Genomic DNA, 16484 nt, shown 5'->3' with positions numbered 1-16484 from the left:
TTATTCTTAAGTAATGAGGTTTTATATTTCATTGGTTAATATATTCCTTTGATTTGTGACACTGTAATCTCTCTTGAAGCTGGAAAGGTATTGCATCAGAGAAGACGCAATCTGGACAGGGAAGATGGTCTTAGAATGCAGATAGGTGATAACTGAACGGCGGACTGCTTCACAAGTCAAAGCAGCATTTCCAGTTTGTGTACATTTCAGATCATACAGGAAAGCTTTTGGGTGCATTAGAAAACAAATTAATGAATCTTCAAGCAACTAATATTTTCAACAGGATGAAAACTAACATAAAAACTTTCTTTGTGGAAAGCTCACTTTACCACAGTTAAAACACTTCCATCTTTGATCATTTAGGTGTATATTTGTCTTTGAGAATAGACATACCCTTACTGAAGATCAGGGACTTTATTTTTTTATTAGTTTGTTTATTACCCTTGCAGACTTTTAAGAAGAGCACTGAAATTGTACTTGTTGATATGCTGTGAAAGAAAAAAATGCTTGGCAGAACATCAGGTGCTCTTAACTAAGGAAATAGTGCCTGATGGATATAGTGCCTAATAAGACATAGATTAGGCATTTCATTGAAATTGTTTTCTGTAAACCTTTCTGATTCGTATATGCATATATAGGTCTTTTAAATCTTAGAATAACAAGGACAGGTAACTGTAATTCTAGAAATATCTAACAAAGGTATTTCTTCACAATGGTGAACCCTCAGACCCATGTCATTCCTCTTCACAGTGCTCAAGCCTTCCTTTACTCTCCATCAGGTATACCTTCAGTGCCCACACAAAGCAGTGTCTTGGGCAAGTCTCCCACAAAATCTAAGACCAAAGGTTCCCATTTTCACTTTTTTCTCTTGATCCAGTTCAACTCTAATTCCTGCTCCTGGCATATCAGGTTCACCCTGATGGTTCAAAGAACTTTCGGGCTAGATTTTTCAGTGCTAGTTGCAAAGACAGTAACTCCAGACTTGAGTACATCATGTGAAGGCAAAGACATCACCATCTCTCTTAGTGATAAAACATGAGAGTCCTCCACAGTCTCGTGAGTTTTGGCATGGATTCATCAAGGTGCCTTCAATTTCTGGTGATGTCTTTGACATGCTGACAGAGACTGTAACACCTGCAAGTTTGTGTATCCTCAGTCCTAAGCAGTTACTTCCACTGATAAACAAAATTATTTCTACAGCTGCCTCTCACTCAAGACACAATACTCAGCCTGGCATTGATATGCCTTCTATTGTTTGGAAGATCATGTACAACTTTACAGAGAAACTAGGGAGAAGCATGAACAGGTCTCTCCAGAGTCCATTTCGGTGCTGAATCTGGTGCCCTCCTGTGAAGGCACCTCTGGTGCTATCTCAGTACACACCAGAACCTATTGATTTCTAAGGCATCAGGTCCTGACTTGAGCGGTCTGGGGATGGATTGCTCATCGGATGTTGTCTGCTGTTAGGAAATGATTTTTTAATCATTCTTGTTCATAGTATGACTTGAGTAACATGATCTAGCTTTGAAGTTGATCCTGGAATTGGGTTCACACTGGTTTGAGGGCTATCCTTCATTTCTTTGATGTTAAGAGGCTTTTTTCTTTTATTTATATAGAAAGGATTAAACCTGTCTAGCACTCTTATGGTTGTTTATGACCAAAACTGACATTCAAAGCAACAACAGTCTCCTGAAGCTTTTGGAGAGGCCTCTGGGGCAGAAACATTGTGAACCATCAGAGCTTGGGCTCCGTAGATGACCACTCTGAGAAGTGGATCTATTAATGATATCTTTGAACAGACTGGCAGAGATCTGTCCTTACCATCATTAGGCACACATCTAAAGTACTTGATAGGAAAGTTTTGTAGTTATTGCCTTCACGAAAAACTGAAAGACTCTCTTCAAAGTGAAAGGATGTGGAAAAATACTGATTTTGTGTACCTACTGTGTGATTATATGTACTATGTATCCTTGAAAATAGAAGGGGAGCTAATTTATCTGCTAATCTCAGATCACAGAAATGTTGTCTACATGTATATTTACTTTGTGGCCTCGTTCATCTCTGTTTTGGGGTAACATTTGACATCAAGTATATTAATAGCCAACATTTTGATTTTGAAACTCTTTACTCCTTGCTTCTTCCTGAGCTGCCACACATCCTTTTCCTCCGTTTCTGAACATGTAGAGGTAGCAGTTCTGAACAATGTCCAAAACCAGGCATTCTTGGTGCTTTAAAATGTTTTGATTGTCAGTTGTCTGTAAAATTCATGTTGGGAATTTCTGTGATACCTTAGAAAATCTCTTATAAAATTTCAAGTGTAGAGTCCTATATATAGCTATAAGGAATAGATCCATAAATGAAATTAGTTGTCTGCAAAGCCTGATAAAAATAGAGGCAGTGAAATAAAATTCTATGATTCCCCTCTTTAGAGGGCAAAACAGAAGTGTAAGCACTTTAAGAAATCATAAAATGATTACACAGTGTCTGTTGTGCTCTGTGATCCCCTCTAGTGCCTGCAAAGCTGATTAATTTGATTAAAATAAACTGGGCTTGCTTTGACCCTGCAGTTACAAAGCATGGCAGACTGCCTGTCATTTGTGAGCATGCAGATGTCTTACTGGGGCAGCAAGCAGCTGACCTTTATCTAATTGTCAGGTTGTTGTGAGCTGTCTTACAGGCAGAAGAGTCAGATTTACTGTTTGGAAATGAGGTTAAGGTTTTGCTGTTAATGTAGTAGATTTTATTAAATGGTTAGTTTTCTAATCACTGTACATTTTTCTGTGGGGTGGTGAGCTAATTAAAATATGCTGCTTTAGGAGAAAGGGTGTTAGTGACAGTCTGCTTGTACATGTTTTTAGACCACGAAGGAAAGCTTCTGTTGGATGTGCCCTTTCCATCCGCCCATCCAACTTTACTTTGTTATCCGCAATCCCACCCGGTCACATGACTTTGGTATATCCAAGATCAAGATTTGGAATTACAACACAACAACTCCCTGTGTAAGTAGTCTTTTCTCAACTCCTCTGTATGTATGGTCTACCTTGCCTAGGGAGACTCATTTTGATCTTCTTTCCAAAAGTATGAAATAAAAGTAGATAACCATTTTCTGTGATAAAATAGGGAGCTAGGAGGGGTCCGTGTCTACTCTGAAATTTGCTTTTGTTTTAACTGCAAGTGATAGTAACATAAGTGTTAATGTTTTCTTAGGCACAATTAGCATTTTCTTTCCAAGCTATTAAAGATCTCTAAAGACCTAATAAAAGGCTTGCATATTTTGTCAGTTATTCCTTTACTGTGGTGAGAAATAAAGATACAAAGGTAGGTTCATCTTAATATTCAGGACTTTCAGTTGTTTTATCACAATATAAATAAATATGTGTTTAAATATGTGTTTTCTCATGTATATAGCTATAAATAGGCTGACTGTTGCTTGATTTTGGTTTTGTCACTTTGATTAAAAAGTGTACTAACTGTGTGTTCATAATAAAACAAGTAATCTAGTGTTACAAGAGAGACATCTCATGGCAGATGGTCTCTTGTTTGTGTGTTTGAATGTCACCATGGAAATTATTCTTGTTTATACACCGCAATGTTAAGAAAAAATTCCAGGTACTGGATCAAAGAGGATTTGCTGTCCTGGATTATAAATAAGAGGCTTTATCCCTCTGGTTTTGCTCTCATCCATGTTCTTATATAAGCACATATGGTAATTTATGCTATGGAAACGGCCATGGAAGGGACAGCTTAAACAAATTTACTATAACATAATTTATATTTATTTTCTGCAATTTTAATAGCTTTTTTTATTAAAATGTGAGCTACCAAATGTTCCGTCATCATTAGAGAGTGTGAAAGGGACTGCTGGTTTTGCAGGTAATAGTATGATTTGTTACCAAACGTATTGAATATAATGTAGGAAATACACATAAATGTATTTCTGTGTTTCAAGGCACTGGTTTTTTAATAAGCTGCTATGAGGCAAGCTGTAAAATCTATTAGGAGTATAATCCCATGGATTTTGGTGGCAGTGAAGCTGTCTACACTGACTAAAGAAACGTCTCATTATCCTTAAGATGAAAGAATAATACAAAGCAGGTCTGCCTAATTCTGTAATTTGTCATGAGGAAGTTTTGTCTGAGAAGTATAAAACCCCAAAATATAATTAGCTAACAGTTTTCTTCCTGGTAATGTAAATCCAGAGTCAGATTTCTGTGTCCTCTTTTGGTAGTCATTCTAACTTCTTTCTTTTCCTCAAAAACCACATAAGTGAGAGGTGCCCAAGTACTTCAAAAAACACACAAAAAATTAATTCAGGCCAGTACTTTTGGACTCTTGAAAATGTTTAAGTTTTAGAACTTGAGTCTGGAAGTAGAAAAAGTATGTCTGAAGGAAGTAGTAAAAGTCAGATTACATCATTGTCACAGATTCCTTGATTCAGTGTATTACAAGGAAGTTCTCGGAGAATGCTTCATCTTGCCTTATTTACTTCAGATGAGGTCTGCAAAAAAGGAGGTAATTTTTAGTCTGCAAGAACAGATAAAAGTGTGAGGGCACCCAGTTCTTTTCAAGTTTGTCTGAAATATTCAGGCATTTTGTAAATACTTGCTACAGCCTTGAAATTGCATCATTAATTGATGCTATTAAAACTGTTTTCATAAGATCCAGTAGGATGTCAGTTGTATGTCTTCACAAATCAGTGAATGGAATTAATACTTAAAAGCATGAATGTCTTAGTTGCTCTCAAATTGGATCATTTTCTCCTTCAAGTGATTGCCCATATGCATGTTCCTCCTGTGTGTATGTTCATGTCCATTTTCTTGAGTTGGAGATTTTTGTCAGTGCTGGACTACCACTGGGGTGCATTGTCTATAAGGATGCAGCACAGAGGCCTCTGTCCAGGTGTAATTCGCAGAAAAATGCCTCTGTTTTTCAGCTTTGTCCTTCGTGCACAAATATCACTGAAATGTCCAGAAATACCATCCGTGTTGCTTCATTGCAAAGCACTATCCCAGCAGGTGCTCTGTGAGGGCTGAATGGGCAAGCTGGGAAGGAACGTCAAGAGAAACCATGGAACTATTTTCGCAAAATCTTTCATTTTTTTCTCTCTGATGTTGATCATACCTGCTTGCTTGTTCTGAGACATTGTGCTGTTCTAATCACTCTTCTGGGAGGGAAAAAACCTCCTTTGGATGAAGTATTGTTTGTTTATGGGGTGACTTCTTGATGGAATTACTCATGAGGAAGGCATTTCTCCAACCTCCTTGTGCTTCAAGCGAGAAGTTAAGAAGAAGCGAGAAGTTCAAGGAGAGTTAAGCAGTGGTACTAGGAAAAGCTAACCATTCTGTTGATCTTTCCCACCACATCTGATCACCAAGCAACTGGAAGCTCAGAAGCGGAGTGGGAGGGAATGAAAAAGAGCAGTTCTTAGTCTTGTGTCTGCACATGTTTGTTCTTGGAGTCCCTGAGATCTGTTCATATTTTTCCTGCCTGAGCCTCAGTCTGCTTAGAATTTTGGTGCAAGAGATTTTCATTAGCTCTTTTACTGGCTCTTCATGAATACATGGTTCTTCTGAGCTATCAGCGGTTATCAATGCCTGCCCCACTTCAGTCTGTCTCTGTTGTCTTAGAAATATCTCTACCTTTGGTTGGTTCATCTTGATACAGTCCATACCACTTTTGGGGAAGCTTCCTATGATACCTATCAAAACACTCCAAAACTTCAGAAAAAGGAAGTAATTTCCCACTGACTGGAACAGTAATTTTGAAGTGACTGGCCCTTTTCTGTGCTTGAGTGTCCCTCTTTCAGGGACAGTAAGCTCCACCATCTCATTTTGTAATGTTTTCTCTGTCTACCTGTCCTCTTCTAGTACTGGTGGGTGGAGTGGGATTAATTTAAAAACATTTTGTTCTTAAGAGGTTGGTGATTTTAATTTAAAAAGATGAAATTGACAAATACTTTTTAAAGTATACATGTGTATATTTCTGTGGTTTCATACAGTTTATATCTGTTCCAGGTAAAAACACAGAACTAAGGTTTGAATATTCATAACAGCAGTAAAGGGTAGGATATTATCTAGAAATGTTGCAGTTATCCCAAATTCAACTGTGAATATCTGATATCTCTAGCATTTAAGGGAGACATTAACAGTCCAGACATACAAAGATTCAAAAAATAACATTACTGGGGCATCCTGATAGCCTTGCTCTTCCCCATCACAATTTCAGGCAAAGCCATGTAGATAGTTTTTAATATGTATAATTATTAAAGTGTTTTCATCCCCAGTTAGATTAATCTAGCAGTGTCCTTGTTCAAGGGGAAAAAATACCATGGTTTATGGCCAAATGCATCAGTACAGACATATAGCGCTTTATGATACTCTAGGGGTAACACAGGCAGCCATGACATAATGGCCAATTAAACTGGGTTTACGGCTGTTCTCTGAGAAATTAGTGAAGGTTGTCTTTTTCTATCAGGAATGTATCAAGAATGTGTCTCACATTCCTACACCTACTCCCCTCCCTCAACTGTAGCTTTCTTGGTATGCCTGCATCTTTTGTTTTTCCCCCTGCGTAGGTCCATATTACATTTTTCTCCTTGTACATGTCATTATTTGGAAAGCAGTAGAATGGAAGCTATAAAGACTTGTAAGCTGTAGAGAGTGTATGCAGGAGTGAAGAACTGGAGACACTTGTACTTGAAGGTGAAGGAGTAACTGGTTTAGGCTGGGAGTGGGGGGAAATTTAGATCAGTATTCAAAGAGAACTGACATCCAGGAGATGAGCAAGAGGGATGAAACTGAAGCTTCTAACTTTCATGAAAAGCTTCTCAGCTTCCATGAAAATAAGGAAAGAACAGAGAGTCTTTAAAAACTCCAGATGATGGACATGTTACCAAAAGTTAGAAGGCAGAAAGGAGATGGATTTTGTCGCACCTTCTGTATTTTCCTTGAAGATACCAGTATTTTTGTTAAGAGGGAGGAAAGGTTAGATGGAAATGATAAAGAGAATAGAAAGAACATTAGTTCCAACTTCAATGGAATGAAAAAATCAGATTTTAGTGGGTGCCACAGAAAAGGAGAACATAGAGATAAAGTTGTGAGTGGCAGAGTTGTGTCTGAGATAAGGGCCTTCTATTTAAAAGACTAGTTAAGTGTTGGAATAAGCCATCAAGCCAGATTATTTGAAAATTGTTAAAAACAGTTTTCTTCACAATGGTATAAGTTATTTTACTTTCTTCAGTGGAAGGAGATGGACAGAATGATTTTTTTTTTTTTAAATGTCCTTTCCAGCCCTGTATTTCTGTAACTCTATAACTCTTTTTAATTCTAATGGCTTTGATCTGGGTGGTTGTTTGCTGTGGAACATGTTGTGAAAGTGGTGAATCTTAAAGATGCTGAAGCAAAATGTGCCTCTAGAATTTATATCCTGATCAAATATAATTATACTTAATCTAGGCTTCTTCACTCAAGCTTTTCTAAAGCCTTGTCAGCCAAAATGGTTCATAGTACTGTCTAGCAGGGATTTTAGCCCTTTTAAATAAAGTCTTAAATATTCCACAGTATTTTTCAGTTGTTTGAGCTTTTGATTAAAAAGTAGTGAAAAGCATGTTACTGATACAGGGTTTTAGTTGTTTTCATCTGTTTAAGTGTTCAAATCTCAGAGTTCCAGAACAGTGATGTCTAATGCTTGAATAGCTTAATTGAAATCTTCATACATTTATTTTTGTAGGACCTCAATGTTGGAGCAAAGAAGGTGAAGTTATACGTTGATGAGAACCTTGTATTTGATGGTGAATTAAAGAGAGCCTGTGGAGATCTCCTCACTGACCATAGCACTACAATTGACCTTACAGATCACAAGCAAGGTATCTCTGCATATTTTTCAAATGAAAGGAAAGAAGTAAATGCACCTGCGGTCACAGAGAAGAAAGTGGACCTGCATTTTAAATATTTACAGTCAAACAGTACTTCACTAAACTGGAAATCTCTGCCAGAAGAAAATCTTCTTGAGCATAAGATGAACTCAATCAGCTTTACAAAGAAAAAATTGTCTGAGTTAGAGGATGATCCAAAAGTGTTACCATCTCAAGTTTGTATAAAAGATGCCAAAGAGAATGCAACAGTACAAGCAGTTACGGAGCAAGTTCAATCTGATGATGAACTTACTTTGAGCGAGCAAATGGAAAAGCTAACAGGAAGAAAATTGTCTGATTCTACAGGTGCAATTCCTTCTTGGTTACAGTCATCTTCCCAAGTAACAGAGAATAATCAAGTTACTTCCAGTAAGCAGAAGCCTCTCTGGCTTGCTACAGAACATTGTTTAGGTTTGAGATTTCACACACAGTCAGATGGAATCATGAAAAACTTTTCAGATCTGACTAATGAGGATGTCAAATGTCAGAGAAATGAGCTGGGAAGATCCAGTAGTAGAAATGCAAATGGAGATGAGAGATCACAAATGCTAACCAGAAAGGATGGTGGTGTGGGCTTGGACATTTTGGAGCAACTTTCTAACAAAAATTGCTGCAGCTTACAGTACCCTACAAGTGGAAGGAGAAGTGTCAGATATGTAAAAAAGGAGGGTTTAAACACTACAAATCTTGGAGAAGATGATTCTGCACCCAAAGGTAAGAGCTCACAATAGCAACCTTAGTGCAAGCGCTGACATGTTCTCCATTTTGCAGAAGCACAGAATGATTTAGGTTGGAAGGGACTTCTTGAGATTCCTGGAGGTGTAGACAGTGGGATTTTATTTGTGGTGTTTGCAGTATTGTTTTTCTCATTCATACTATGACAATGCTCAGAGTCTCTCTCCTTGTCCTACACCTGACGTGAAATGCTGAAATTTACATTCTAAGTTACTGTTTTTAAATTTATTTGGAGAAGACTGAAGACTGAATTTCAGTAAGTTGTATTCTAAAAATTGACAGCACTGCAGACAGCAAATGCTTGCTAATTGTTGTGGTTTAACTCCAGCCAGCAACTAAGCGCCATGCAGCCGCTCGCTCACTCTCCCTGCCCCAGTGGGATGGCGGCGATAATATATAATAATATCGGAGGAGTAAGAGTGAGAAAACTCCTGGGTTGAGATAAGAACAGTGTAATAATGGAAATAAAAGAAAGTGAAATAATAATAATAACAGTAATAATAATATACAAAGCAAGTGACGCACAATGCAATTGCTCACCACCCACCAACCGATACCCAGACAGTTCCCGAGCAGTGATCTCTGCCCCCCAGCCAACTCCCCGCAGCTTGTATACTGAGCATGATGTCATATGGTATGGAATAGCCCTTTGGTCAGTTTGGATCAACTATCCTGGCTGTGCCCCCTCCCAGTTTCTTGTGCACCTGGCAGAGCATGGGAAGCTGAAAAGTCCTTGACTAGCATAAGCAGTACTCAGCAACAACTAGAACATCAGTGTGTTATCAACATTCTTCTCCTACTAAATCCAAAACAAAGCATTATGCCAGCTACTAGGAAGAAAATTAACTCTATCCCAGCTGAAACCAGGACACTAATATCAATGAAAATCTGCAAAAAGATAAAGAAGAGTGTGACCTCAAAGTAGTGAGTAGATTTACAGAGTTTATTTGTGTAGTAGGTTTGTGTCTTTCTCAGTGAGAATATATACTGAATATATTTATTCATAGTGAATGGAAAACTGCCCTTATTTTCCCTTCTCTGCTCATGACATTACATACCTCTATCAAACCTTTCCCTTAGACATTTCTGCTCATTTATGAAGAGTTTTCTAGTAAACTCAGCTGTTACCTGGTCCATGCTTTTGATTATCCTTGTCATCCTTCTCCAAACCTTTTTTTGTTCGCCTGGATCCTGCTGGAGGTGGGGGATCTGGATTTGTGTAGTTGTGTTCTGCCTTTGGCAGTAGCCAACAGTGTGTCCCCAGGGAAGAGTGTGAGAATTGGGCAAGTTCTGAAGTTCTTCTTTGGCATTCTGTAATTCTTCAGCATTCATAACTTGTCTCAAATGAAGAGAGTCTGGTAGAACAAGGACAACAAGGCCCAGAGAATGGGAAGAAGAGGTTACAAAAATACGAATTGAGATTTTGGGTGTGATTTAGTAAAACTAACTATCAGAACAATTTACATGAAAGTGTAGTTTGCTGTATATTGTATTTGGGTGTTTACATTGAAGTTATGGTCATAACGGACAGGAAGTATGCCTAAATGCAGGAATGCCTGTTCAAATTCTGCAGCAGATATTGCATGAAGTTTTCAGACAAAGATGAAGAAAGTGGTTCTTTCTAAACTTAGAATGTCTGAATTTTTCCTTCTCTGCTCCTCTGTGGAGAAAACAGCAATTTTGTAAGTATATCCGAAATTATACCTCAAAGAAGACAAAAGTACAGAACTAGTGTGAATAACTGCCATGTTCCCTTCATCCACCCACTCACCACAGCTCGTTTGCTGTTTCACACATTTTACAGTATCTCTGTTATATTAAAAACTTGTCAACATTATGGAAACTGTAAATAAAATTTACCGTAGTAATTTATGTTCAATTGTAAAAACGATAACAATTTAGGAATTTTAATGTGAACTATAAGATGAGGGTTATCATGATTCTAATTATAATGTCCTCTAATTTTGCTCAGAGCAGGTTTTGTCATCTGGTGCTTAAAACTCATAATATGTGTTTGTCCCTGGGAAGACTGCATGCCATCTACCAGCTATTGTTCTCTCTGTACTGTACTGTGCAGGGTAAAGCCATCTTTAAAGTGGAGCTGAGTTAGCATTAACAACAGGGAAACAGTTTTAAGCGTTTCCCTAAGAGTGGTGAATTTTAATTGGTATGGGGCATGGGGAACTGCAGTTTCCCAATAGGAGTATGTGACAAAGGGGAGGCTGCACGAACTCATATGCAACGTCACAGCATGTCTTTGGTCATTAAATGAAGAATAATGAGAACAACAGAAATTAGAAATAGCACGTACATGCATACTTGGCTTGAGTTAATGTTGCTATAAAAACATACAATTTTTCTTTGATAACTGGTTTAATGTGCAAAGGAAATGATGGAAGTATGCTGATAAAATTTGCAAGTAACATATAATTTGGGGTATTATGAGTTAAGAAGATTGAAGGACTGTGCAGAAAGATGAGCTTGAGGACTGGAGTAACTGCAGTGGAATGCAATTAAATAGCACTGCTTGCAAGGTCATTTGGGGACTAATAACAAAAAATTAAGTTGTAAGCTGCGTAATCATCAATTGCAAATGACCAAGGAAGAGAAGGATCTTGGTTGAGTAGTTGATAACAGATTGACTATGAAATGCTTGTGTGACGCAGGCGTGATTATAGCAATGCACTCCGAGAATGTATCAGCAGAGGCATTTCTGTTAGTTAGGGAAATGTTAATACCTCAACACAGGCACTCGTGAGACATCAGTTGGAAAACTGCAGTTCCGATCATCCATTTTCAGGAAAGCTGATTACAAAGTGGAACAGATACAGAAGAGAGCTTTTAGAATGATTTGGGAGATGAAGCATGTGATTGCAGCATGGAAATATGATTGCTATTTATAACTGCAGGGAGTAAAAATGAGATTAGCACAACAGAGGGAGAAGGGAGGTGTTTTTTTCAAGCTAGTGTTGCCCCAAAATGTAGTTTACTGAAGTTTTGAGAGGAATTGTATGGTGTGTGTTGCCAGCAGAAGCAGGACAAGGGACTTGATGCTTCAAGACACCCCTCCTAAACCCACAGGGGAGATGTACATCTGAGGTGTCATTATTTCTGGACTCTGGGACAGCATCCATCATACAATCCTCTCAGGCATGCAGAAGGCTGGGAATGCGTCTGTAACGTCTGCAAGTAGGATATTCTTTATCTACCTGCAGAGTTTATTGTTCACATGGCTCCAGAAAAAATAATAAATTTTAGGTTCTAAAAAAAATGCCAAACCCTGTAAGCCTTCAGCCATTGACCTCTGCTTTCAGGCTATTCTCTAGGCTTTCCTTTCAGAGCTCTGCTTCTCCTGTTGTCGTTCCTTAATGTAGCTAACAAACCCGTTAACCTCCCATTGAAAATCACTCCTATTGAACTGCTGTAGAAGTGCCTCAGAGTTGTAATCTCTGTACTGCTTGAAGTACTTAACATTAAAAAAAAAAAAGTTTTAAAAAAAAAAGGGAAAAACCTCCAAAACAAGGAAAGCCAATGGATGTCAAATACTCTTCTGTACATACTCATCCTGAAATTTTCCAGCTTTGACATTTTAAAGTGGTAAATATATATACAGTATCTTCTTCAGGTAAATTGTGAGGCTCTGGGAAGTACTGTTTAGGATCACCCACCCCATGAGTATCCATATGGATAGTGGTTTGAACAAGAAAGTGACTTACAAATGACTGATGTTCTCTGAAATACATACCTTTGCTTCCTATCTATATTTCCCTTGTGGGGTGGGGAGGAGTGGCCAGGTTGGTCTCCAGCCTTTGATTGTGGAAGACAACATTCTTTCAGGTAGTTTCCCATCTGCTTTAAAATTCTTATTTTTATCTCACTTGTCCCCAGTGTAAATGATTATTGGCCATAGACAGATTAGGAACATTGCCTCTTTCCCAGCGTTTCCAAAAAGAAAGTTAGAAGTTAGTCTTGAGCAGTCTTTTGGGAAAACATTATTTTGCATTTTACTGCAATCGGCATTTATTCTTGATAACCATTTGTTTTAGTATCCACTCAAGGACATTGTACAGAAGTAAAATATAGCCCATGGGCCTGTAATTGTTTAGTACTCCACTTGCTTTTCTTCATTTATTTGAAGAAAATACATAAGTGACAGCTTTATTGAAGATCTTTGTTATTATCTGCTCTTAATTGTTTTGAGATGGAAATTAAGCAGCTCCTCAGTGCAGTCACAAAGAGAGCATGCTTTGTTCCCACTGTGCCCCTCTAATTTGTCACCCCCGCTGCGTTCCCATTAGATACTTTGTCATTATCCCCCCTCTACATCTCACACTTGCTGAAAAGTGAGAAAAATGTTTGGACATTAGCTGCATAGAATGCAATGCACACTTCATCCTCGTGTGCTGAACTTACTTCTTTTCTCACCACTTTTCTTTATATAAACATGGCTGATTTTGATAGGAAGCAGTAGCTTTTCTCTGTAATGCTTTAGAAACTTAACCAGTTCAGCCATTTCCAGCTATATGAAAGATTTGCAGAAATACAGACAGGTGATTTGACCTATTGTGACAGCCACACAATAACTATCACTGCGCAAAATCCCAGTTTCTGTAAGTATTGAGTCAAGAATTCGCAGTCTCAAACTTAGCTGCATTTTTGTATCTTAACATGTGCTCTGCTCTTCAGTATTTAAAAGTGATTGTTTTTGTTACATCTAAATGGGGAAGGGAAATTGGGACATGTAGCTTTCATAATAGAGAGGCAATATAAAAGTGCTAGTATAACAGAATTTCACAGTAAGGGAACACAAATATCATTAACATAATTTTGGAAAGTCCATGTTGTAGTGGTTTGCTTCCAGTCCTGTTTATGCATTAAATGCCTATGTAATGTTGTTTTCAGATGAAGACTTTTCTATCAAGGACATAGCAAGCTCTAAAGCAAAGTGGCACAATGAACAAGAACACACTCTGCAGGAGTCGTGGAACTCTTTGGTAAAATTTAATTATTCCCATCGTGGCCGAATCTCTAACATGGATTTTCAAGGGGATATCTTTGATGAGTTTCTCCATCAACAGAAAATCAACCGGCCTGGAGAATATCAGCAAATGAGAAAAGAGGGACTACAAACACTACCGAAAAGGCAAGAAGAAGAAAATTCTGTGGAGGCACATGATGGAAATGATTTTAAAATTCCTGTTTTACCTTATGGGCAGCACTTAGTGATAGACATTCAAACAACATGGGGAGACAGACATTATGTTGGTCTTAATGGAATTGAAGTTTTCAGTTCTAAAGGAGAGCCTGTTCAGATTTCAAAAATAACAGCTGAACCTCCTGATATAAATATTTTACCAGCTTATGGCAATGATCCCAGAATAATAACCAACCTAATTGATGGGGTAAATCGGACGCAGGATGATATGCATCTCTGGCTAGCACCATTTACCCCTGGAAAACCTCACTTTATCTTTATTGACTTTGTGAATTCCTGTCAAGTAGCTATGATTAGGATTTGGAATTATAATAAATCTCGCATACACTCTTTCAGAGGTGTGAAAGACATTATAATGGTGTTAGATGAACAATGCATCTTTAAAGGAGAAATTGCAAAAGCTTCAGGAACCTTGTCTGGAGGTATGCTATCATTTCTTATTTTCTTTATGGAAACAGAAGTACAATACAAACAAATACATTTAGCTTGTTTGTTATCACTTTCCACTTCAAAGCAAGCTGGCACTTTGTGTAGTATTTAGTCCTTTTAATTTCAAAATGTAATGTAAAACCCACTAATGCATTCTTCGATATTGTGAATTTTAGTAGCATGTAGAGCTAATCTCTATTCTTAACGATGTCTTAGCAACAAGACGATATTTCAATAACATCAGATAGTCACTAGACATTTAAAAGTTGCAGATTTTTACTTGTTTTCATAGATACAGTTTTTTGGAAAAGGTGATGGAGAAGCTTTTTTCCCATTTTCTTTTGTATGTATTTGAAATTTGCCTGAGTGCTCTAGGTTTTTCTGCTGTGCAGTATAAGTTTGAGAATGAACATACTAATTTTATCAGTAGTCAGTATCAATTTACCATATATTATCTTTAAACACTACTGCAAATTAAATGTGAAGAAGGACCGAAAATAGTTTTTATCACTCTATATATTCTTTTGTATGGTTTCTCCATTTAATTCTGTTTGTTGCCTTCAGCTCCAGAGCAGTTTGGGGATACTATATTGTTCACTACTGATGATGATATTCTTGAAGCTATATACTGCTATGATAAGACATATGATGGAGAAATGGAAAATGCCAGCTCCTTGAGATACGAGGAAGAACTAAAGAGGCCGACAACTGCTGATAGGGAGGGAGATGAAAGACCTTTTACACAAGCGGGGTTAAGAACAGAGGATCTACAGGTAAGGGCCTCTCTATTCAGAACTCTCTATAAATGTCTTTCTGAAACATGACATGGAAGTAGGAGACTCTGATTTCCATTATGGAGTAAAGCTCTGCAGAAGAACTAATACAGCTCTCTGTCTATTTTGAAGATTATTTTTCACCAGCTCAATAATTTACGTGTTTTTTTAAGCCCAAAAGGTTCTCTAAATTTTGGTTTCCCTGATTAATTAATAAGACTACAAGGAAAGCTATACTGGATTGTATATATGTATTTTTCTTTACTTACTTGGACAGAGATTAGAGGGAGTTCTTTTTGATTTAGGTACTCCTGAAGGTTTATGGCACCGTCAGTGATTTTTACCATACGGTTATTCATGTACAGAATAGCTGTGCTCCCTTTCACTCCAAACCAAAGACTTTTCCATATTTTCCACACAGAGTATACTCTTGCTTGTTTCTTCCTCCACAGATTAAGTATCTTGCATGAGAAGGATCTCCCCCTCTCAACCCTTGCCTTATTTTTCCCTCTTTCCTTTTTTGACTAGCATCTCCACAGGTCTGTGTGCATTTTGCAGCATAAAAATGCCCCTTTACTATTCCATACAGTAGTTCTTTTACTACTTGGAGGAAGGTCATATTTTCAGGCACTGGCGTCTTGCCTCATACCACTCCAGCCCAACAGTCCAGTGTCTGAGCAAAGATCCTGCAAGATTTTCTGCTCAAGATGGTGTGGGGCAGTCTTTGACCTGATTTCCATCCAATCTTCTACCTTCTTAAAATCTTCATGAGCACCTACTGTTGCTTCAATGAGAACATCCCTTTCTAGGGGACACACTTCTAAGTCTGTGAGGAGATCCAAAGCTGAATCAACCTAGATTCCAGCTGGTTCAGCTGAAGTGCTCCCAGTGATACATGGTTCCTAATGAGCCTTGTGCTGTTGTCAAGCCTTCCTGTTCTGTCTTGTCTTCTTCTCCTGGTGGCTTATAAGACAAAGGGAAATGTCATGACATTGGAATTTGATCTTGCTGTTAAGATCATGAGTAAGTGACTCTAACTCTTTGACTTCTCCAGTGCTAGTTAACACTGGCAACAGTAATTTTGGTTCCATCCTTTGGATGGTACCTTGCGGTACCTGTTCAGACACCATATGCAGTGCAGGATTTCATGAACACATATTGAAGTTCACCTTTCTTCTCTTGATCACTTGATTGTTGTGAGCATTCACCAGGACTTCTTCCATTGCAGAAGCCTAGACCTGCACGGTCTGGTCCTTACTCAGACAGAGCCTCTGCCTTTTATTTTGCTGTTCATCTGTGATGCTCTTCATGCTCCTTTTCTCTGAAACATGCTGTATCAGCAATGGAATAACAAAAGCTATTGTGACTGAGCCATTGATCTCCCTGTCATTCTGTATTTGCTGGTACCATCAAGATTTTG

The 16484-nt window shown here is 38.0% G+C and overlaps 1 protein-coding gene across 4 annotated transcripts in view; it reads left to right on the top strand.

Moving 5' to 3' along the window:
- The window catches only part of KATNIP (katanin interacting protein), a 66842-nt gene that overhangs the window by 22596 nt on the left and 27762 nt on the right, over positions 1 to 16484 (top strand). For 3 of the 4 annotated variants that reach the window (XM_075718398.1, XM_075718400.1, XM_075718401.1), the window contains 4 exons: positions 2859 to 2999; positions 7729 to 8626; positions 13550 to 14284; positions 14856 to 15064. In XM_075718398.1, coding sequence (XP_075574513.1) covers positions 2859 to 2999; positions 7729 to 8626; positions 13550 to 14284; positions 14856 to 15064 — 1983 coding nt within the window. The remainder of the gene's footprint in view (positions 1 to 2858; positions 3000 to 7728; positions 8627 to 13549; positions 14285 to 14855; positions 15065 to 16484) is intronic. The other variant, XM_075718399.1, reaches the window with a different exon arrangement.

The sequence above is a fragment of the Pelecanus crispus genome, chromosome 11, assembly GCF_030463565.1.
Source record: "Pelecanus crispus isolate bPelCri1 chromosome 11, bPelCri1.pri, whole genome shotgun sequence".
NCBI classification, from domain to species: Eukaryota; Metazoa; Chordata; class Aves; order Pelecaniformes; family Pelecanidae; genus Pelecanus; species Pelecanus crispus.
This window is presented reverse-complemented; position numbering and strand designations above follow the sequence as displayed.